General features: G+C 36.9%; 1 protein-coding gene across 4 annotated transcripts in view; it reads right to left on the bottom strand.

The window, feature by feature from the left end:
* Positions 1-24,428, bottom strand: part of myom1b (myomesin 1b) — a 33,106-nt gene that overhangs the window by 6,989 nt on the left and 1,689 nt on the right. For 2 of the 4 annotated variants that reach the window (XM_038297964.1, XM_038297963.1), the window contains 24 exons: positions 23,715-23,849; positions 23,427-23,601; positions 20,588-20,745; positions 20,384-20,476; positions 18,490-18,578; positions 18,228-18,269; positions 17,414-17,575; positions 17,141-17,302; positions 15,301-15,442; positions 14,047-14,246; positions 13,748-13,801; positions 13,534-13,658; positions 13,273-13,456; positions 12,074-12,248; positions 8,992-9,113; positions 3,929-4,125; positions 3,710-3,836; positions 2,365-2,549; positions 2,165-2,279; positions 1,918-2,074; positions 1,150-1,256; positions 1,028-1,072; positions 796-932; positions 551-695 (listed from right to left, as the gene is read on the bottom strand). In XM_038297964.1, the coding sequence (XP_038153892.1) occupies positions 551-695; positions 796-932; positions 1,028-1,072; positions 1,150-1,256; positions 1,918-2,074; positions 2,165-2,279; positions 2,365-2,549; positions 3,710-3,836; positions 3,929-4,125; positions 8,992-9,113; positions 12,074-12,248; positions 13,273-13,456; positions 13,534-13,658; positions 13,748-13,801; positions 14,047-14,246; positions 15,301-15,442; positions 17,141-17,302; positions 17,414-17,575; positions 18,228-18,269; positions 18,490-18,578; positions 20,384-20,476; positions 20,588-20,745; positions 23,427-23,537 (3,034 nt within the window). In that variant the 5' untranslated portion in view covers positions 23,538-23,601; positions 23,715-23,849. Of the gene's footprint in view, positions 1-550; positions 696-795; positions 933-1,027; positions 1,073-1,149; positions 1,257-1,917; positions 2,075-2,164; positions 2,280-2,364; positions 2,550-3,709; positions 3,837-3,928; positions 4,126-8,991; positions 9,114-12,073; positions 12,249-13,272; positions 13,457-13,533; positions 13,659-13,747; positions 13,802-14,046; positions 14,247-15,300; positions 15,443-17,140; positions 17,303-17,413; positions 17,576-18,227; positions 18,270-18,489; positions 18,579-20,383; positions 20,477-20,587; positions 20,746-23,426; positions 23,602-23,714; positions 23,875-24,428 lie in introns of all 4 variants that reach the window. The other 2 variants (XM_038297965.1, XM_038297966.1) reach the window with 2 other exon arrangements.

Here is a 24,428-nt window from a genome sequence, read left to right as displayed (position 1 = left end):
ATTCATCAGTCTAATGGCAGTGGGAAAGAAACTATTCCGAATCTGCTGGACCTGCATTGGATGCTTCCAAGTCTCTTTCCAAGAAGTTTTGGATTTAGTAGCAGTTTCTTTATACTGATTAACTTGATCATTTAAATCAGTAAAAAAAATAAAAAAAAAAAAAAACATAAAAGGGTGGATTTTGTATAATGTGTTAAGTAGATTTTCCTGCTGTGGTAAGAGATTAATTTAATAGAATTTTTTTTTTTTTTTTTTTTTACATTGTTGCCAGGAACACAAAAAGATGTGACATGAAGACAGGTCTCAAAGATTTGGTATAACACGTCCGTATATCTTGGTATATTCTAGCAATTATCTTGCTGATTTCTAATGGGATATGTGAAACATTAAAAGTGATTTTACTACTTGATTAGCAAGTTGCAACTTTTTATACAATTTTAATATGTACTGATGTTTTTCAATTCAATAATTGATTTGAAAAAAAAGACCAAAACACTTTTAACTTGAGCCGTCAGCAGATAAAAGATGCTTTTTTTTTAAATGAACATACCGTCGCCTATCAGCACCAAGCTGGACTGGTTTGTAGCTTTGCCATCATTTAGCTGGAAGGTGTAAGTCCCCTCATCTGCAGGAGTCAGAGACTCCATGAGCATCTCAATCAAACCGGTGTTCTTGTCAAAGTTCATTTTATATTTCTGTAAAACAAATAAGCAATGAGATGAGCTGAATTTTTTTTTCCAGTTGCAAAGACTAATTTACATTGAAAGAAAGTGACTGGCTCTGTGTCTCACTGACCTCTCCCTGGGAGAGAACGTTGTCATTGAAAACGTAATCCACTTTGCCATTCGCCGACATGTGCTCTGCTTGCAGCCAGAAGCGCACTCTGCCCTTCTCCTGCAGCTCCACAGCTAAATCCGACTTCAGAGGAATAACTGGTGCGACACAGAACATTCAGGGACATCTTACTTAATAAAGCAAAACAGAACAATAAAAAATACAAAATTCTGAGAAATTTTGAGGTACTTACTCGGGAATTTGTGTTCGTGGCTGACCTCCAGCAGCCTCTTCAGCTCTGAACAATAAGAAAAGACAATGACTGTAACAGGTGACTGACCTGTTGTTTTTGCTATAAAGAAAAAAAGTTCTCACCTTCCTCAGAAAGAGTGTAGCTGGATGAGGCGCCATCAGTGTGGGTAACCAGACATGAATACACCCCGATGTCCTCCTCCCCAGGAGTGTTGAACACTGCTTGGGACCTGAACAGGAACAGATAAAGAATTTTGTTTTTTTTTTATTCTTGAGTCTTTTCCAGGCCTCACCCTTTAAATTGGATGACATCCCTATAAGGCATTCAAAATAAGTAATCTTTTATATTAGATACAGCATTTATTTGCTGTGTATTTGTTGCTATACACTAACTTGTTTATAGAAAAAACAGCGTAAGCAACATAAATAAAGACTGGTGGCCTGAAAACCCTGTAGATGATGGATCCTATCCTGAGACACAAGGCATTCTGCCTCCATTCTCACTTTATTCAATTCTAAACCTACATGCTGATTATGTTTCAAATCATATTTCAATTTTAATTCTCTTTGCAGCTTAGGTGCTGTGAACCCCGGAGCTTTACAAATATTCAGCGGCTAATGCATGACTTCTAATTAGTGTTGATCTATATAATCCTGTATGAAATTAAGAACAAAAGTAGGCCGAGTCAATTTTTAAAATATTTTGTCTACCAACACAACGAGCAAAATAAAAAAACAACATTTTTCTAGTTTTTATAGAGGGCTAAATACTGTATGCATATCACGTGACCAATTTAACACAAACATTGTTGACTGGAAACAATTGGAGCCAACAAGTGCAGGTTTCCATAATTCTCTTTGTTTAAATTCAACAACATTAAAACATCTCACTTGTTTCCTTTCGTCTCTATGGTCAGGCGACCAGTGTCAGTGATTTCCTCGTAATTCTTGGACCACACAAACTTGGAGTCGGGTGTTAGGTCAGAGCATTCAAAGTTAAGGGAGATGACACCATCATCATCAACTTGAACGGCTATTTCCTTAGTGCCTGGAAACCAAACAGAAGGTTACCTGTGCAGGACGTTCTCATTCCCAGTGTTCACTCGCATAAACTACCAGTGTGTCACTATCCTCCTACCTGGTTTTGTCTGGGCCAGGACTGGCTCTGTAACATCTGAGGTTTTACCCACACCGGCTTTATTCTGAGCACGCACTCGCAACACATACGTCTCTCCTTCTTTAAGATTCTTAACCTGCAAATGTTAGAGCACCCAGATAAGACAGCAGCCGCAGCACCTTGTTAGAATAAAAAGCCGCTAACTGACTGCTTGTAAAGACCTTCAGGTATTTCTTCTCTACAGCCTTGGTGTTGACTCCCCTCCAGGCCTCCTCAGGTGCGTCTCCTTTTTTGATGTCAACGTAGAAACCGTTTACAGGATCACGGCCTTGGTACACAGGAGGTTTCCACAGCAACACTAAGGAGTCGCTTCGCACCTCACGGACCTGCAGGTCATGAGGAGGTCCTATATGCACATATGGATGTTTGAGAAAACAGAAATCAGGAAGCTGCATTTGGAAACTGTCTGAGTTTCAAAAGGATTGTTTAGGACCTTTTTGATCCAAGCATCCATCATGAGTTTTTATCTATCTTTTTTGTTTCTTCATAATTTGATAGGCCTCAAGATTTACATATTTTTTATTTCTTATTTCTTATTTTTATTTTGTTTTTCATTGTGTGCGATACATGTACACTTGCACCTTAATCCTTATTTATCTTGATATACTGTATATACCTGGATATACTGTATATATATATTGTTTACCACTTATTCTTAATGCACCTTTTTCCTCCTTGTTTGCACCTTCTTTGACTTCTATGCCAATATGTGACAAGTGAATTTCTCCGCTGTGAGATCAATAAAGCTCATCTTATCTAATCTAATCTGATTTATTCAAATAGATGGGACATAATCACTTATCAAGTCTTTACGTTGGCTTTATTTTAATTTTTATCCTTCTGTGATCTCTTTTAAAAAGATAATAAACCGAAACCACCCTACCACATGGTTTTACTACACGTCTTTTGATGCTAGCTCAACCAATTGTTGCCTTTATTTCTTTCAGATAAAATGAACAAAGGAACAGATTAAAAAAAAAAACTATTTTAAAAAACAGCAAATATAGAAACATTTTATTTTAGTAAATACTGACTTTTTTTTAGCCTATCTGAATTTAACTTATAATAAATCCAAATATACTGAAGATTTGGTTTAGTCAACATTAATAATTTTTAAACAAAATGTATGTCTTTTTGAAGTAGCCTATTCAGTCTTGATTAAAAAAAAACAAATTTTGTTATTAGACAGGTGCAAATTTTGAACAATAACCCCATCTCCCTTATATGTATAGTAGAGGATGTATGATGCTGTGGGCCTGCTGTTTTCCTCAACGCTCTGGGAGCCAAAAAGCACAGAAATGCTTTAAAAGTCAAGCGTAAGATGTAAAAAAAAAAAAAAAAATTGTTGGTATGAAAAAGGGATTTGGATTATGCATCAGTTTATACAACAGAGATTAAATTAACACTGATTCCTTTTAGTTGACTATTTAATTAACATTTTTGCAAAAACATTAAGAATGAGGAAGGAGTTTTAGGATCTCATGCGCTGCAGCTTGATCAACCCACCTGGTACAGCAATGGTCCACTCCTCACACAGGAAGGTGTTACTGGGCATGGACGGAATGCCGACGCCCGCCATGTTGGCAGCTCGCACCTGAAACTGGTATTTTTTGTTTTCCCTTAGCTCCGACACCTGCCAGGGAAAGAAACAACCATCACAAAAAAAAACTGCTGATCAAACAGCTGTAAAACATCTGGATGGAGAAGGGACTCCCATGCTCTCACCCTGTAGGCCCTCTCGCTCACAGCCTTTACATTGGCCTCGTGCCACTTCCCAGGCACGCCATCGACGACCTCACGGTAATCCACGAAATAGCCGGTGATGTCAGCGCCTCCAATGAAGGTTGGTTGCTTCCAGGAGAGCACCATGGAGTCCTGAACACACTCCAGAACGGTGATGCCATAGGGTGGAGCGGGAGAGGCTGGGACAGAGGACTTCAAGTTAACACAACACCGCCTCAGCAGAGAGGCTGACCTCATGGGAAAGTGAAATAACAGGAAACTGACCACATCTGGTCTAATGCAATCATCAGCTTTAATAAATCAAACAGTTTTTTTTGCTATTGTTCTTTTACATATGTTGCTAAGGATTTCAATACTGAACATTTTTCGAGCAAATATAATTTTATTCTAAGTTTAAATATGATAAAATAAAATCTCTACAGGGACAAAATGAAGAGGGTGACTGTAAAGTAGAAATATTCTTCAGCTTTGAGGCCTGCAAGAATGTTCATAGTGTCCAAAGGTTTGACTTCCAAAATGTTTTACTGTGGGAAAAGTCCGGTTTCCTGCTTTTGTGTTGGATTGATTACCCATTTCTGGGAAATGCTCAGACTGAGAATCCAGACATGAAAAGTTTCCTCATGATTGTGAGTTAAAGTGCTCAGGGTCAATCATCTGAACGACGGAGGCTGGTGCTGATGTGACAGGTGAGAGGTGGATGATCCAGGAAGTAACTTTGGTGTAAGTCGGTGTAAACAAAGTAAATAATTCTATATACTTACCTTTAACAGGAGAATGCAGGGAGAGCTGTCAATCTATGATCCTTATAATAATTTTAACACATTGTTTTGTAAAAGTATAAACAGATGTTTATCTTTGGCCAGTACAACTCACAAAACTCAATGTATTTAAATGTGATTTTATATGTTAAACAATTAACAAACTCATACAGTAAAATCCAGCCTTCTTTACTCTGACATCCCTGAAATAAAACACAGGGAAATTTAAGTTAATGGGGCATGTATATTATTTTTTTTCAACTTTATAGAAATCTAAACTCATTATAAATTTTTTGTCTGGTACAAAGTAGTGGAAAAGTTTAAAAAACGGTTAGGTTATAAATATATAACAAACTCAGACCATCTCACATAGAACTATTTAATTTATCATTCAAAAATTAAGCCAAATAATGAAGGATGGCTCTGGGGGAGCTGCACAGATCCCCATGTTAGGTAGGAGAATCTGATTTGTTTGCAGATATGCATAAATGTGGCAGAAAAGTATGCTACACATTACCCTGGCCACACAGCAAGGCACGGTGGTGGTAGCATTATGCTGTGTGGATGTATTCTTGAGACTGGATGGAGGCCCTAATTCTAACAGGAGCCTGACCTTTAACCCGCAACCAGAGCTAACATTGAATAGTTTACACTAGGACTGCAACTAAAGGTTATTTTGTAAATCGATTAATCTGATGATTATCTTTTGGATTAATCGATTAATATTTGGATAGCCAAAGGTTCCTTAAAGAAGTTTCATTAAATTAAACCAGGTGAAACTAAAACGTTTCCACTTGAGGAATTCTGAAAAGGGCATATTGATGAAAAAACGTTTTTTGTTTGTATCCTAAATACAAAATTTTTATGCATATTTTTTTTAACAATTTTGGAATTATTACTGCTCTGCGTGAGTTCCTCTGTCACCCAAAGGCATGATTTAGAGTCTTTATACTCCAGTTAATGCTTAATTGATTACTAAATTAGTTGATGGTTATTGCAATAATTGATTAATCTGATTAATTGTTTCAGCCCTAGTTTGTATCAAAGCACAATTATGTATTAAAATTACCCAGTTAAAGTTCAAGCTTAAAACTAATTAAAATGCATTATGACAGGGTGTTGCTATGTTGTGTAGGTAGAGCGCATGACCCATATACCAGTTGTTGCAGTTTCTAGTCCCAGCTCTGCTAACCTTTGCTGAATGTCTCTCCCTTCTTTTCCAGTCTCCATACTTAAAAAAATAAACAAAAATTAATGCCACTAAAGCCTAAAATAATCTAAAAGAATGCATTACGACTATGGATAACTGAATTTAACTAACGCACCTAATTTAAATTGACTGAGCCTGAAATATTTTGAACATAAGAATGGCTATGAATTTGTTCCAAAAAGACTTGCTCCTTTAATAACACTAAAACAGGGTTCTACAAATGTAGGGAGGTTGATTGAAAATGTATGCCACAGTTTTCAGATTTTATCTGTTAAAAATGCAAAAGCAATGTGTCATTTTCCTTCTGCTGATTATTCTAACTATAGTTATGCACTATTTTTCATTGGTCTATGACCCAAAATACATTGAGGGATGTGGTTGTAATGTACTATTATGAGCAAAAGTTGTACTTTTTAATTTATTGAAGTGACTGTGACAGAGAGTCACTGTCACTTCAATTTACAAATTCCTGATTTTGCAGAATTTAAAATCAGTGAGGATTTTACTTCTTTCTGTAAATTTCTCGCAGCACCATTTGACCTTAAAAGGTCTTGACCTCTGGTTGTAGCTCACCTGCCTGTACGTCCCCAGGCTTTGAATTCTCCACATTACCAGGAGCCTCTACAGTAAACTTACATGCCTGTGGACCATCAGGCTCTTTGTCAACCTCAGGGGATTGATCCAGAATCTCACCGACTCTCTCAAAATGTGCAGCGGGGATTATACTAGTAAATGATTCAGAAGCTGTGTTGGTGTTTTCTATTTGGTAAGAGGGCCAGATCATGTCGCCTTTATTGCCCCCCTTATTTTTACTCTCGAGGGGTTTCTGCTCTGTAGAGCCTGAACCAGCAACCCTGGCCCCCTTTCCGCATTCAGCGTGTGCCTGAAGTTTATTGTGCCTTTTGCAAGTGTCATGGGAAGGCTGGACAGCTTCATGCTTGTCCATCCAGAGTGGCTCGTGCTCGGTTAGTGGGCACACGTTACCCCCCGGCCCCATCTTGGAAAACACACCATGTGGAATGCCGCCCCCTATGGGTGTTAGCAAAGAAATGCAAAAAAAAAAAATTATTTAAACCAGACAACAAAATGTAGCACCTAAATCACAAACAAATAATAGAGCACAAAGCTAAGAAAAAACATAAAGCATGATATTCAGCACATCCTCCTATAAATAAAGCAATGTCTTCATCTGACTGGGAGGGAAAATGAAGACAAGATGACCGATAGGGGACATCCATGTGAGGGTTTAGGAATCTGAGGACATGCACCAACAAGGCATGCAGTTTAAAACCAATGCCAACGACTCAGCAAGACTTTAGACTGCTATTATTTGTTCCCTTTTCTTTATAAAAGTGATTAAACTTTAGTTAAATACTATTATACTGTAAATAATTAGCCAAACGACTTCCTGAAAGATGAATATGTTGGCATTGCTGCTGAGTGTGTTTAATAAAGGAAAACAGACACTCAGCATACAGATAGAAAGACAGACATCTATTAGGATGCTACAGATGGATTTTAGTGGGAACAAATACTCCTTATTGATAATTACTACAACACTTAACATCCCAAAATGCTGTTAAAATGATGTTTTCCCTTTACTCTTTTCCTTCTTTTTTTGTTTTTGTTATGATTAGTTGATTTTACTCAAGACACAGCTAGGCCTGATTATTACCAGACCAGTCAGATCAAAAAGTCTTCTAAATAGAAGCTGTCTAAGAAAATATAGTTGTCTAAATCATCTCAAAAGTCATTAGTCTAAAAAGGGTTTCAATGCCCTTTTCAAACAGAGCCTTCTATCCATAACAAGTAAAATTGTTTAAAAACTGCATCTTGTATTCTGTCAGGGTATTTTTGTCTAATCTGAATGATTGTGGGATAATCTGAAACATTAAAATGTTAAATAAGAGAAAACATTTCTTTTTGGTAAAATAACCTAACAGCAACCAATTAAAACATGTTAAGAGGCAATAATATCTTAGGAAACAACAATGTTTTATTTACATTTTGATCTGGAAATATGGAAAAAAAAAGATAGATAGATAGATAGATAGATAGATAGATAGATAGATAGATAGATAGATAGATAGATAGATAGATAGATAGATAGATAGATAGATAGATAGATAGATAGATAGATAGATAGATAGATAGATAGATAGATAGATAGATAGATAGATAGATAGATAGATAGATAGATAGATAGATAGATAGATAGATAGATAGATGGATAGATGGATAGATGGATGGATGGATATTTCATGATTAACACAATATTTTAGAATAGCCTTATTATTTAGATTATCCCTAAATCTAAATTTTTATTTTTATATTGATTAGTATTGCATGTTAGAACAATCAGAAAAGTTCTCAGTAAATCTTTAAAAGCAATTTTTAAACCAATAAACAAGAAGCAGTCTAAGGGATCTGTCTGCGTGTGGAGGGTCCATCTATTAGTACCTTCAAAGCCCCTTGGTTAAACCAGGACACGCTAAACCCAGGAGAGATAAGGGAGGGGATGTGGGGGGATGTACGGAATGGTGTACCACATTTGTAACGACCGCTGAATTGGATCAAACTGATCCAAAATAGAGGAAGTATACAAGTCCTGACCCACCCCTGCTTCAGTCAGAGCAGGTAGGGAGGTGTCTGTAGGGTGGATGCAGCTGAACAGGGTGGAGAAGAGCAAAATACTGGAGTGACAGAGTGGGAATCATAGACGGAAAGTGGGAATGCAGATGAAGATCTGAAGACATGTTCATAAAAAAAACATTTTTGCATTTTGGATCTATAGATCTAAACAGATTTCAGATGTTACCCTGATGTTACACTGTTGATTGCATTTAGGAGACATTTAGTCAGCAAGTGATCTCTTCTCATTGATTCCCTAAATCCAAACATATATAGTTCTAATGACAACTATATGAGCACTTTTTGAAAGGTACATATAGAAAATGCTAAGATGTGCACATTACACAGCTAGAGGATTGAACTATTTAATATTTTCACCAGCTTCAAACTGTTATAACATATTATCTAAATCCTGTGTAGGTTTGTTTTGTTTATTTTCTGCTCACCAATCGCAGCTTTCACCTCCACTGGCTCTGATACTGGGGAGAACTGGCTGAGCCCTGCGGCGTTAACAGCCCTCACCCTGAACACGTACTGTTCTCCTGTCATCAATCCATGGCAGATGAACCTGCAAGACAGTATACCAGAGGTGAGTAGTAACAACTTACATTGACACAGTTACATTGACTTAGTAACTTCCATCCATCCATTTTCCATCACTGTTCTCGCAAGAGGAGTCCTTAGGGCTACTGCTGCCTATCTCCAGTAGGAGGAAGCAGGAGTACCCAGAGAGAACCCTTGCATGCTCAGGGAGAGCATGCAAATTCTATGCAGAAAAACCCCGGCCGGAAATCGAACCTGCAACCTTCATGCTGCAAGGCAGCAGTGCTACCCACTGTGTCACTGAGCAGCCCTGACTTAGGAACTTTTGGAAAGAATTTACCTTTAGAAGTAGTTTTACTGCATATTTTACTTGATTAAAAATATATCACCACTCAAGTAAAATTTCAGGCTGCTCCATGAATTGTGAATATCTTCACTTAATAAAGACAAGCTTATTTTGATCAAATATGCACCATTGAGACACAATTTCTTCTTATTGGTTCTCAAGGCTTATTGGTGGAATGATATTTTCCATCTGCTGAGTCTGCTGTGTCAGTAAGAGGTCGAGTGAAAATCTAGTAAATAGAATACTTTAATTTAACATTTTCTGTAACTATTGATTTAATTCTTATAATTCAATAGATGTTTTTTAAAGAGAGTTCATCAAACCTAAATATTTTCAAGTTTAATTAATATTTATTATATATTTATATTTTATCCTATTCTTTGAAACACCAGACTTTGCATATCCGTAGCTTAATATGTGCTTTATTTTGCATATGTTTATAGTATATTGAATGAGTTGTTTTGGTCATAGGTAGTGTGTAGATCAGCATCTCAGTACTTAAGTAGGCTTTTAACCAAATACCTTTTTACTCTTAACTGAGTCATTTTTACTGTTTCCTTTTACTTGAGTAAAAATACCATACTATTAATCTTACTTAAGTAAAATTTTTTGAGTACTCTACCCATCTCTTCAGTATACATTCGCCCAGTGACATTTACTTAAATGACTCTTTGGGCGGAAAAATATACTTCCACAATAGTTTATTACAATGTATTTTTAGCTTTTTTCTTTAATGATGTTATCATGAGGTATAGCTACTCTTAAATAAGTTAAATTCCTGGCTGCTCATCTTCAGTAACTTCAGTGAATGAACAACTGACTCTTTTTAAACAAAAATGTAGGACATACTAAAATGAGAATTGTTGTTACTACACAAACTTTGATGTTTTAATGTTATTTCTGATCTGCTGAGCACCAATGGTGGTTCTACATGAACTTTGCAATGGAAGCCAGTGTTTTTTCATGGGAGCAAAGACCAAAGAATAACAACACACAAACAGAAAAAACAGAGCAGGAGTACATCATTACATTACTAAATAAGCCAGAAAGCCAAGATTTCAGACTCCTGATCTATCAGATGTAAACTGTGATCCAATCTTCGAAGCACTGAAGCTTAATGATCACTCCAATTTTGAAATAACTGTTTAAGTAAATTGTAAAGGCAAAATATTAAAACTTACAAATTTAAAATGTATAGTGAATTACGGTCTCTTCTGTCTGCACAAACCATCATAATAAATGTATAGTCTATTGCACTAAAAACACTGATCTAAATAAGTTAAATTTTCCTCAAATAAATGTATTTGTCCTTAATTTTATCAGGTATCTATGATGATCAGCAAAAGCAAGGAGTTTCTTTTATTTTTTATTTTTTTTAAATAAGATAAATATTATGCACTTGAAACAAGTTAAAGGTATAGTGGAGGATATTCTTTTTCTGGGTTGATCATCAAAATAAGTGGTCCTCCTAACTGTCAATCTGTTATGGTTTTCTGTTATGGGTTTTGAGTTTTGAGTTTCATTATCTAAGTAATTCTGTTTTGTTGATCTTGTGCTTATTTTCCATTTTTTGTTATATATAAGCAGTCTCTGCATTAGGGTCCTCAACCAACCTCCACCCTCACGTTGAAACAATCATTCTGTTGTTTACGTAAGGCCGTCCTACGTGCTCATCCCGATTTTCAGTTACCAGTGGTGAGTCTGACATAGTGGAAAAATTGCAAATCTTCTTTTGGAAAGTAAGCTTGTATGAACGATGCAAACAGCAACATTCGCGATCAAAGCGTGCACAAAGAGAAATGGACTCTTGTTTGCATTCACAGGCTTTCAATAGGTGTTCCCTTCCGTGAGTCAGTACAGGGTTGTGCATGTGCTTTTTTTTAAGTGCAGAGGGCAGGTCTTTTAAAGAATTTGCATAAAATCCTCCACGATACCTTTAATGGAAGTTTCTTTTCTTTAATTTAAACATACATCACTAGATTCCATTAGCAAACTGTTTAACTTACCTGCTTAAATTAAGGGAAAATACAGTTATCCTATCAAAAAATGTGTTTGATTATATTTACATTTTTGTAGTGCATGTTTTCAGTACAGGGTCTATTACAGGGGCCAAGATCTAATTCTACACTGGCCCCTGTTGGCCCCTGTCTAGAATCACCTATGCTGAGCTGGGTGCAGTTCTGGAGGTCCAAACAGTATCGACATTTGAGGTGCTTTACCCTTTTTTAACATATAAATTATCTACTGGATCTATTGATTTCATAAGGTTTACTGTGTGTTGAAAGATTTGATTTCTTCTACCTGTTATCTTTTTTCCACATTTTTCATTTGCATTAACTTTTTTTTACTTCATTAATCATGATAACAGAGTCTTTTCAAAAGTTTGCAAAAATCCTCCACTTCATCTTTAAATCTTGTCACCAGTTACACAGTTAAGTAGCCTTTTACGTGACACATTTTTACTCTTATAATAATGATTTATTAAATGGTAACTTTCTACTTTTACATTAGTAGAAATGTCCTGAAGAATGCTACTATTACTTGAGCATACTTTTGGAGGTACTTTATTTACTTCTGTTCATAGCGGACTCAAAATTCTATCTATTTAAACAAAATAAGGGAAAGAAATGTAATTTTACCTTGTTCCTCTAACAGGCTTGTTGTTGCATGGCTCCCACACATCACTCCCAACGATGCTGCACTCAATGTAGTACCCCACCAAGTCTTTGGCATCCTTGGACGCTTCCCAGCTCACCACTACAGATGTGTCTGTGTTTCTGGTGGGAACAACTTTTCCTGGAGCAGATGGGATATCTGTGGATGAGAGCATCTGATGTTTTTGGAATGCAGAAGTTAGGATTAATTTACATGATAATATGCCTTAGTTTTAAACAACCTGCTTTTAATAAGTTTGAGATATGGAGGAATTAAGAATCATATAGTGTGAATGTTTAGGTATGGTAGGTGGGATGTTCAAGGTATTTCTTTGGCTTCATGATTTTAGTCACAGTAATAAAATATTTTACTTTTGGGAGCCAACAATTAAGCTTTCACAAAAAAAAACCCACAAAAAAAAAACAGTATCCTATCCTAAACCCAAACACTGGTTTCATACTGTTTAGATAAAAAGACAGATGAAGGTGTCTTTGAAGGCAGCAGACTGTGTTTTCAGCACCACAGCGGTGTGAAAAGCAACATACAGGAAGAGTTTTGTTGTTTCCTAATAAAATACGAAATAATAATTATGTCATGAATAATGCCTTACATCTCAGTAATTTTTTTATTTTTTTTACTGGTGATGCAAAAATGCTGCTGAAAAACAATTTAAATGTGGGAAAGACGTACCTCTCAAGTTTAGGGGGAATTTGTGCACTAACTGTCAAGGCAAAAGTGAAAAATATTTTAATTCCAATTTAATGATTGGAGTCTAAAATACAGGTTATATACTTTATTGTAATGCCAATAAAGGCTTTTAAATTGATTACTGAGATGGGTGTAGATTTTTATCAACATTCCTCCTTTTGGCAAATTTAAAAGAACTTCATGTGTCAATAACATTTAGAGATATTTTTTTCTTGTTAAATTAAGGTCTAAATATTCCTGAGGCATGACAAATTGTTTTATCTAACTTTTATTTGGAAGTGATGCATTACTAATATCTAAAAAAGCAAAACTACAAAAAGCTTGCTATGAAATCAACTATTATTCGGGGGAGTGTATGACTATCATGCCAGGAGCCAATTTTGAGCATATAAAAGGTCTTTGTGATTATATAACTTGACAGAAAATATTCTTTGGAGCTTTGCTTGCAAAGTCTTGCATATCACTGTCTTCTAACCAAGCTTGTCGCCCACTGTGATGGCTTCAGTTGGCTCAGATGGTTCGCCGACACCAGCAGAATTGCAGCAACGGACACGGAACAGGTAAGACTTTCCCTCAGCCAGATCAAACAGGGCGAAGCGAGGAGACTTTACAGGGATCTCAGTGTTTACCCTCTGCCAGGTATCTGAGCCCGAGACACACTAACAAGGAAATGTGAGAGTCAAAACAGATTTAAAAAAAAAAGGAATATAAAAAATATAAATTTCACACTATTCACCTTCTCCACATAGTACATGACCCCTTCAAGGCCCTTCTCTCCTGGGGGCTTCCAGCTCAGGACCACATAGTTTTTGGTTGCCTCTGTTACTTGCAATTCAAGGGGTTTGCCAGGTACGACGCCCTCTGGAGGTAAAATGAGGGATTGTAAGGACCCCAAACCTCAGGTAGCAACAACAAAAAAAAAAAGACAATTGCCTATATCCAGTACTTACCTGCAGGCTCTTCCTCAGTTACAATGATCTGGCCAGTCCAGGGTGCAGAAGTTCCTAACAAAAAAAAACATGAATAAGATCAGCAGAGCAAAGTTTAGATGTTTATCATTTACTAATTTTTATTTATCTTCTTTTTCACAATCTTCTACCTTTTCATTTAAAATTGAGAAAAGACATACCTTTCCATAATTTTCCTTGGCAGATTTTACTTTAATAGGATTATAATTCTATATTAGTTTAGGTCTTATACCAAAGACCTATCATACACATATTGAAGCTATTTGTCCCGGCTTTAGTACCTCTCATGCGGGCACGATCAGCCGGGTCCATGGCAGCCACTGGCTCAGAGACCCGAGACGGGCGGCTGATCCCACTCTTGTTGACAGCTCTGACTCGGAAGATATAAGATCGACCCTCCACCAAACCAGTGACGGGAAAACGCGCAAACTTGACCGGAGTATCATTGCACTGAATCCAATGAGTGGTTCCAACCTCACATCTGTTCATAACAACACAACCACAGAATATTTAACTGGATATACAATATAGATTTACTTAAATTAATAAATCAGCATCATTAATCGGCCTTAAGGATACAATTGTACAGGACTGTATAACCATTCTTTTACACCCATTATTAAGATGCTTTGATGTTGTGTCCTTTCACATGTTTTAGGGTGAATATAAACCAACTGCTATTGAATTATGTAGGACCATGGAATAAATCCAATTTCTTAAATCTTCTGTGTTATTTTTTTCCCTAATGTTTTTTGGGATTTTTCAAATATGCCACACCACAAAGGCAAGTTATTACTATAACTTTTCCTTAGATTTGATATGTTTATGATGTGCTCTTGTTAGTAATTTGTACCAAGTCAATAAGCTTTGTTACTGGTACTACTGGGTTTCAGTGTTGCTTTACAGGACTATCAGTATAAATGTAAACATTGCTAATCTGTGCAAAAATTTTGTGAATATATATATATATATAATATATATATATTTCCCTTGGCCAGGGACATCAGTTAACACTTTGGACCTTTATTTTATTTTATTTTTTTTGCTTTTTCTGTTCTCTACAGTGAGATTATCAGATCTTCACTCCTGATACCTAATGTCTACAAATTATTGTTTGCTTTGGCCAACAAGCTAAATAATATATGGTATTAAGACGGATGTAGAAAAACACATGGGAAAGAAGAAGCTTCACTTCCCAGAAAGATAACTAAGCTAAAGATATGGCCAATGCTACAACAGATGATTAAGGAAAAATAACATATCTGTTTTAAAATGGCCTTGCTAAAGTCAAAAACTAAAGCTTGAAAATTGCTGTACACATAGGTACTTTTACACTTATCTGTTTAAAGACTACCAGCTGTAACTATGGTCACATTATGGAAATGCTATCTTGGAGTGACAAAAAGAAACACTTGTTTTTTATTAGAGATAAACATTTCACGCCTCTCTATAGAAACTATTGGCGACTAAAACATGTGAAACATGTTGTACGATAAGTTAAAGTAACCGATCTGACTCGTTAGTTTCTCACTAACCTGTCAACAAAGTAGCCTAGAATGGAGTTTCCTCCCTCAACAGCTGGTTGCTTCCAGGAGACAATAATGTAATCCTTGTTAGCATCCAGACAGTGCACATCCAGAGGGGCTCCAGGAGCACCTTCTACCTCTGCATCCGCATCTAAGCACACAACATAGACATGATAATCATTTTAATGCTTTATTTAGCATTTATTAGTTCTCAATTGGCTAAAAAAGTGAACTAATTAGGCCTTCATACAACATTTGACTACTATGATATATAGCATAAGGAGACTATAGCTGAAAAACAACAAAGAGAGAAGTCTAAAGGTTGTTTTCTGTGCACAAAGCACCAACAGAGAAATTCAGATTTTGTTGAAAACTTGCTTTTCTATAAACATCTTCTTGATAACCAGAAGTGATCAGTACTCGAGTAAAGTAGGGATGAGGATTGGATGGCGTCCCACTTCTCAAAACAATCTTAAAAATCTTAAATGCCCATCCCCCCATACCATCCCCTGTGACATTTTGTTGTTGAATGTGGCTATGTTTCGACTATATATTAACAATAATGGCAATAATATTGCCCTTTCCACAAATGTTGTAGAGGCAATGTATTACTATGTGGGGGCAGTGATAGCCATGCCAGTCAAGGAACTGACTGCAGTTCTACTGTAAGGTGCTTTGCTCAAGGTCAATGACCGGCGTACCTGACATCTAACAACCATACCATGCATATTGCCTTAGGTTAATAGATGATATTAATTGTATGGTTATGGTATGGCAATGAATGGTTTCAAACAAACAAAAAATCCACCCTCTCCCTTCAATTTTTTTTTTTTTACAAATAGACTACCGTACTGGAAGTTATCAATTCCCATTAATTACACAGAGAAATAATAGTTTTAACATTTTCTTTTGTAAATATCTTGGGTTTAAAATACAAACACTTGATCCTCAAATATGGCCATTAACTTACACGATTGTTAGCAATCTAAAGTTAAAAGAAGCTCATTCCAGGGCATCAGCTAAAGTTCATTCACGGACATGACAAGAAACAACAGTTGTACGCAGTTACTTAAAATGCTGAAACTATGCATGTTTGGGGGCTTCTTTGTGTTCAAAGGGAACAGCTAGCTGAAAAAAAAAAAAAGGTGTAAGATGTGTTTAATTTTTATTATTAATCAGTGGAAAAATACCTTATAAGGCAATGCGATATCTAGTATCCAAGCTAATGCATTGTTCTTGCTCTCTGGAAGCCTTTATTTAACTCACTGCACTTAAAGCCAGACCCATTCCATTAGTAAAGCCCCTTAGAATAGCACAACTGCAGCCAGGATTAGGATGTTTTTATCACAGAGCCCACACCTAGCCTCTCCTTTTTCTGGGTTGCCATGAGTTACAAAAATGGAAATATAAAAATCGATTTTCTAGCATATTTACACTCAACATGGCATTTGTGTGGATGCTCTAACCACATTTGACTGGTTGTCTCTAAAGTCTCTAAAGATAAGCTCTACTGACCCATTTTTCCATGGCATTCAAAGGCATGCCAGAGACTTGGCGCTCAGTGGTGGCCCCATTAGAGATATCCTATTTTAAACCACTGGCTGACATTCCGAACCTGATAAATAAACATTGTTTTATCAGGTGCCAGGCTGCCTGCTGCTGTGACAGTGACCTTGATCGCATGAGACACAAACAAAGGCAAGGGACCCCATTTTAGTTCAGCTTGGATTACAATTATAGCATATGGGTTATGTTTGTAAAGATCTACTTCGACTTTAAGTCATACATGGTGGATCATTACACTGAATTAAAAAAATAACACCAGATCTTTTTTATTGAAGGTTCTTACCTTTGACAAACACATAGGCAGAGTAAGTTTCATAACCAGACTTGGTGGCAACACGCAGAGTATAGAGACCCTCATCTTCCTTGTTAAGGTGGGTAAGTGTCAGTGTGGCTCGGTCCCCACTCCAGTGCATGTGGGTCCATTTAGATGAAGACAAAAGCACATCTAAAAGACACAGCAAGGAAGGTGGTGGTAATATTTATAGTACAAAATCGACTAGATATCAGTTAGAAAGAGGTATAAAGGGGTTGAATGTAGTACTAAGTGTGTACCCACCATCTCTGTACCACTGAATTTCTGGCTGGTAGCGGTGGAGAGCAGGGTAGATGATCACTGTGCAGCCCAGACTCATGGTCTCTCCTTCTCTTCCGAATGATACTCCAAATGTATCGACGATATGAATCTGGAACGTGATGCCGTACTCAGAAACAGGGCCAACTAGAGGCAAATAAGATTGAAAATTTGGGGTGACATAATGACAAGAAATGAGACTGCAATCAAGTAAAATGCAGAACAGTGTAGGGTAGATTAAATAGTACATCATTACATAAACTGATTTGAGGAGCAGTCTCTTAATTAGGTAGTTTCACTAAATATCTTGGACCTAATTTTTGTATAGAATGCACTTTTTGCCCATAGACCTCTGCATGAGTAGTTCTGAAACGCCTCTCACTGCATCAAATAAGATTTCACAAACAAAACTAAAACTACCAATTTTTGGTTGGAACATGCACCATCTCTAGGCCCTTTACACATATAGAGATCTATATTATTTTGGAATAGAGATTGGGAAGAAACATCCACACCTCCTTTTCTCATCACACTTTGTAAAGTGTAAGATTTTCAAGCTGCAGCTCAAATCCAAACCTGTTGTCACTGCACCAAACTTCCAAAACAGGTCAAGTTTATATTTGTATTTTTTGTTTTTACAGAAAAAACAGACTTCTTATAAGTGCTAAAGCTGCTTCCTGTTGTTAACTAGAAAGAAGAGGTTAAGGAGTGAAACAAGAGGATTAGACTTATTGTGAGGTGTCATCATTCGATCAACAGGACAGAAAATGTAAAACCAAGGAAGTAAATTCACACTTACGTCTGGGCGCTGGTAGCATTTCATCAATTTCACCTTTGAACCCTGTGGGGGAAAGCAGTAGGTGCTATAAATATATACAGTATACATGACCCAGTATTGTATGACAGTCAGGATGAACTGAATGTACTGTATTTTAAGAAATCTCTTGGAGCATTTTATTTAATGTATTAAATGTTTTGTACTTTCAATTATTGCTCTTAAACATTTTTTTATGAGTGTACTTTGGAGGTTTGTGGGAGTGCTGAGCTTCGGGGAAACCTACGTTTGACAACGACAGAGGCAAACGCAGACTGCTCTCCTTGGGAGTTCATGGCAGAGACACGATACTGGGCCGTGTCATCAAAATCACATCTGCAAGGTGAGACCGTTAATTAATCAGTGTCCATAATATGTTTATATCAATGAGGGATTCATAAGTTTGGTTCCCTCCACCTTCTTTAATTCCAGCCTCAGCCTTCATAACTATGTATACATGTTACCAGCTATGTGGGCCCCAAGCCATAAAGCATCCCATAAATCTGAGCCAGAGATACCCTGGCAATAACTAGACACCACTGGTGATGTCATTTCCATACAGTGCACTCAAGCTCTGTACTTGAAAGTATGTGTTGAGTGAAGTACAGCAGAAACTTAATCTGATACTGACAGACACAGAATATGGAGGAAAAGCATCCTGCTTTGTGAGTTTACCTGTTTTCTTATGAGGCTAGTGAGATAGATAAGCAAGAAGACAACTACTGTAGTTAGATCAGTAATGTGTTTAAGATTTCTCATTTCCAATCAGCAAAATCAACTAGAAAGCTAGAAGTTTTTATCAAAAACCTAAAATCAGTTTCCAACATGGTTGCCTTAGAAACAAAAAGAAGCAATAACTTCAGTAAAATGCTAATCCTCCTGTTAAATCAGGCTCCAACTTAAATTAGCACACCTTGGGTTTCTTGTTTAATCTGTAGAAAACGTTAGGTCACCCTACCTTCCTCTGTAAACATAAGTGACACCCTCCTCAGGCTAATACTGTATAACGTTAGTTAGATGCCTCTCGGTCAAAATCTGTTAGTACGGTATTTGAGATCACTTTGAGAAATGTTTAGTCTCCCCCCCTAATCTTCCGCAGTGGGATAACTGCATGGTTCCTTACATGTAACCTCAATCTGAAATCATTGCACAGCATCCTAATAAGATGAAGATCTGGGAACTTGTATGACTTGCGTCATTTTTCATGTTCCAATGTCCATTTCTTTTTCCAGTTTAAAAGAGTTTATCTTACATTTTCCCTTCAGCACAACCATGACACTTCCACTTTTGTGTTTTACAATATATGGGGTGATTTTCATGTAACACTGTTTCTGATTTCTGTCAAACATGTCCTTTGTCATAGTGTGCAAATAATTTAGTTTGACACTCATCCAACCAAAAAACAATGTTCTAGCTGTCGTGTTATTTGTTCTCAATCTGACCTTTCTGTATTTTTTGTCCTTGCACATATCAAAAAAAATACTAGTGGAGCCTATTTCTTATTGTAAAGGTATAAACATTGTTATCAATATTAGCAAGAGCCTCCTGCAGGTCGAATCACGCTTTTTAAGGTGTCAGAGACTTCTTTTACCATCTTGCCGTCTGTTCAAGAGGTAAGCTTGCTTGGATGGTCAGACCTGGGTATATTGGTATGCGTTTTATTCTCCACAAATTATAGAACAATTAACAGTATAATGGTACAGTTCACACACCTTATACCTTCTAGCTTAGAAGGCATTTCTGAGCCTATCTGGTTTTAATTAAAAATCTCTTCCTGCTTATTTTGAATGGCAAGTAAATGTTCTCATCACAAGCAACTCATATGATATGCTTGAGTTTTATTTTAGATATTTAAGTGAGAGTAACTGATTTATTCCACAGGAGAAATCACTATTTTTAAACCACAGTGAACAGTAATTTCTTACAGTTTAATTTAGATTTTATTGTTAGGGTATATTAACCCGTTCACATTTGCTAAAACTTACTGGCTCGTTAGGCCTCTTGGGAAAAAATCTGTTTAAATCGCAATAGAGCAGTCATGGGTTTTCAGAGATGATAATATAGCTATTCACGTGATATTAGTTATGCAATATTCAAATGTATTTTTTTTTTAGGGGTGGGTAGGGGCGGGTTTCACTTACTTGTTGATCTCCAGTGAGTGCACATTGTATCTGCTCTCCAGTTTAAATTTGCCAGGACTGGAAAGTGGGTCAATGGCCACATTGTTTTTGTACCTTAGAGTCAGGAAAGAAAACTTTAAAAGATTTTAAGGGAATTATAGAGATGCCAGGAAACCCTGGACTAATTTGACGTTAAGCTCTAGTTGATTTATGTCCATAGCTTACCAGATGACCCTGGGGTCAGGCCAACCGCTGACAGTGCAGTGCAGCCGCACACACTGCTTCTCCCACACAGTGTGGGAACGAGGTTTAATCACAAACTCCGGGGCGTGCATCAGGCTGTCTTCGTTCATCCGCTTGAAGTGTTCCCCGTGCTCATGGATCTAAATATAGTGGAGTGAAAGCATTCAGGTCAATTTCACCTTTGGCACCACTATAAGTTTAAACCAAAAACAACAATCCAAGAATAAAGCAGACAATTCACATTTCATACGCAAACAATGCAAATTCTTCACTTACTTTAATTTTAGATGCACATGCAAGCAACGCCACAGTGGAATGTGTTTCAAGAATGATTGCATGGTTTTTATTATATCCTAATAATAGCTGGACGTTTGGGGCTGAGGGCCGGCCAGCTCATAGTAAGACAAATCCACATAGACACTGCTTCCTTCTATCTGAAGAAAAGTTATCTCCTTAAGAATTTATCACCCCACTAGTGAGGCTGCCGGGTGGAGTGGAGACAAATAAAGGCTCAGTGTGTGGTAAGTGTGGTGTCTGTAATGCTCGTTAAATGGACCAGCTACTACTTCACATAATCACTCACATATATAAATAACTTCCTTGTGTAAAAGGATGTAAGAAAATCTTATCCAAAATACTTCACATTCTTACCCACTGCCACAAGCAACTGTGACCCAGGCGATTGTGCAAAGAACATAATTAGTGGTGAAAAGTCGCAAATTTCTCCTCAATAGGGAAAACAAATGGTAAACATCTCCAGATTTTGGGGTATTCTACATCAAATAAACAGCTTTTTATCACCTCTTACTAGCATAACCTTGGTATCGATTTAAAAAACAGGTTCTTATCCTCAATATATTGTTGCAAAAGGTTTTAGAATAATATGAAGTAAGCTAAATAATTGTAACATTTGTAGTGCTCTAAGCTGATCAGTTATGAGGTGAGATTGAGTTAAATGAACCCTCTCCAACTATTTAACATCACTAGGTGAGTTGAATTGTCATTAGCAAAGACAGTACATCTGCACTAATTTAGTAACAGTATGTCCATATTACATATCTGTGGTATATCTACAGCTATAATCAAATGTTTACATACAGTGTACAGTGTACATATATATATATATATATATATATATATATATATATATATATATATATATATATATATATATATATATATATATATATATATATATATATATATATATATATATATATATATATATATACTATTTCCTCAGTATTGATGAAACACCATGCTAAATTCAACTGCAATAGCCCCCCTTCATCTTCTTAGGAAACCACTAAGATGGTCTTTAGACAGATATTGCATAACTCAAGAAAAGTAAATAAGAATGTTAAATAATTATAGTGTAACATGAAAATATCCCAGAGACCCAGTTTGTACTGTTTTAATGCATAAAAGTTCATTTTTGGTGAGTTAGAGTTTAACATTATTGTCCTTAAGCTACTTTGTAACTAAATTGATATCATGCTTACTTTTGTTCGTTTTGGAAACCCCCCTGTACCCAAGCTGAAACTTCCTGGTATATGTCTTGAAATGTTATTTTATAATACCTGTAATGTACGTTCTCTATGAAATTATCTAATTATATTGCAAAGTGCCCCTACCCCACTAGCAAAAGGTAAACCCGGAAAAGGAGCTGCCCCCTGTACTCCAAAGGTGAGATGGTGTTCTCAGGCTCACAAGCTTCCCCCTGTCCTTCCAATGCAACAATGGTAAGACCAGATTTTTACATTTTAATTTAGTCAAACCAATCCAGAGATGGATGCTTTTTTCCCTGAGGGCCCATGTAATTTGTAATATGGGTTGTTATACAGGATTTCTTTTTGAGTTAAACACTTCTTCCTTGTTGAGTGGCATTTCAAAGCTATGTTAATAAAGGACTTGTTTTAGTGTGGATAATGACACTCCAATCAGTTTTAGCTTTTCCCCTGTGATTGACGGACACTTCACACCAAATGCATTAACCACATGGAAGAAAGAATTAGTCTCCCTTATAAACAGTGAGCTCGCTGACCTTCCTTTAGTGTTTACTCAAACTTGTATTTAGGTGTTTGATTACATGAACCTGCAAGCTTCTGAAAACTTAAGGATGTACCAGACTTTTCCAGGCTCACCGCTATCTCTTTGTTACATTGCCTGATTTATTTTGACACGTGTTACTCTGAAAAGCTAGCGGGAGCACCTTTCACACATCATTTGAAGGTGTAGTATCTTACAAATAAATTGTTCAAATATTTCCTCCCTGTAAGTTCATATAAGAAAAAAAAATCTATCAGCCTTACAGACCTAAAGCAGGAACATTTAGGCTACGTTCCCACTGCAGGCCTTGAAGCTCAATTCAGATCTTTTGTGAAATCCGCGTTGCTGTTCACATTTCCAAATATATGCGAGTTGTATGTGATCTCCTGTGTGAACTGCATTCATACAGCTTAAGTGTCCCTCAAATGTGACCTGCGAGACAGGTCGCATTAGAAAAGATCAGATGTATCGGATCCAGGACCACCTAGCAAGGTGGAAAAAGTCTCATCTGTGTTGTTCAGACAGCCATGAAAAGACCAGATCCAGGTTGCATATGGGCAAAAAAAATCGGATTTGGGTCACTTCAGGCTGCAGAGTGAACGTAGCCTTAGAGGAGTGGTAGGAGAACCTAAATTTCAGACATTGCTTGACCACTAAGAATGCTATATCATTGGCACACATCAACAGAGCCTATTGACAGCAAAAATGCTAAATTGGATATCATCAAGACCATTTTTACTTATGTGGGATTAGTTGGAAACATGGCACTGACCCTTTTATTCAGAGAGATGCGTTCAGCCGACTCACGCATGGCCTCCTTCCTGGAAATCACCTCTGACCTCTCCATCTCCAGACCACTGGTAAACAAGTCCCTGCGGGCCATGTATGCAGCCGTGTCCCTCACTGTGGCCTCCTCTGTGTCTGATAAACCTGTAGCAAACTCTCGACTATCGGTGTCAGCAGAGGGGAACCAGGAGTGGGTTTGGAGGAGTAGAGTTATAACCATAGCTGATATAGTTCAAAGTAATGCAGAACGTTCTATTTGGTGAATGTTTTTTACCTGCCCCTGAAGATGGGTACTACATAGCCGATGATTTGGTTGTCTTTGTCAACAGCCAAATAAGATGGCTTGGATCGCTTCGGTAAGGGGCTTAGTTTGTTCTCCTCCAGTCCCGAGTGGGAATACACCTTAAGGCTGAGACAAACAGAACAGCATCAGTCTGGCATGAGCCAGACAGTGCCACATTTCATAAAACACTTTGGATGAAAGTAAAGCGAGGGTTTGATTAGCTGCAGGTTAACAAAAAGTGATGGAAAAGGTTTAGTTATTTTTTTGTTTTGACACATATATACATTCTTACAAAAGATATCAGATTGATTGAATTATCTGAGATCTATCTTAATTGGACCCAAAGTTATAGCCTGAATGAATTACTACAGATCACTTTGGCATTTAGATCCCCTCTTTATATGTGTCTTTCTGGGTCAAAATCCTTTAAATGATTGCTCTCAAATGCTGTTTTATCCATTTCATGAACCAATATGTGTCACATTGTACCAGCCAGGTGCACATTTTGTAGCTGCTTTAAAAACGGACACAAATTGTGCCATTGATCAGTGTGTACTGTAAGGAAACGTGGTTAAATGACTTGAATGACAAACATCTACTAGGAGGAGGACACTTGGATGTATTGGAGAGTTCAGGGGTCCCAATCTGTCATAATAAGCTGGCAAAATGGAGAAAGATGGCAATTTTTTTTAGAAAGTGTCTTTC

Source organism: Cyprinodon tularosa, unplaced genomic scaffold (genome assembly GCF_016077235.1).
Source record: "Cyprinodon tularosa strain WSP-4 unplaced genomic scaffold, ASM1607723v1 ctg4, whole genome shotgun sequence".
Taxonomy (NCBI): domain Eukaryota; kingdom Metazoa; phylum Chordata; class Actinopteri; order Cyprinodontiformes; family Cyprinodontidae; genus Cyprinodon; species Cyprinodon tularosa.
This window is presented reverse-complemented; position numbering and strand designations above follow the sequence as displayed.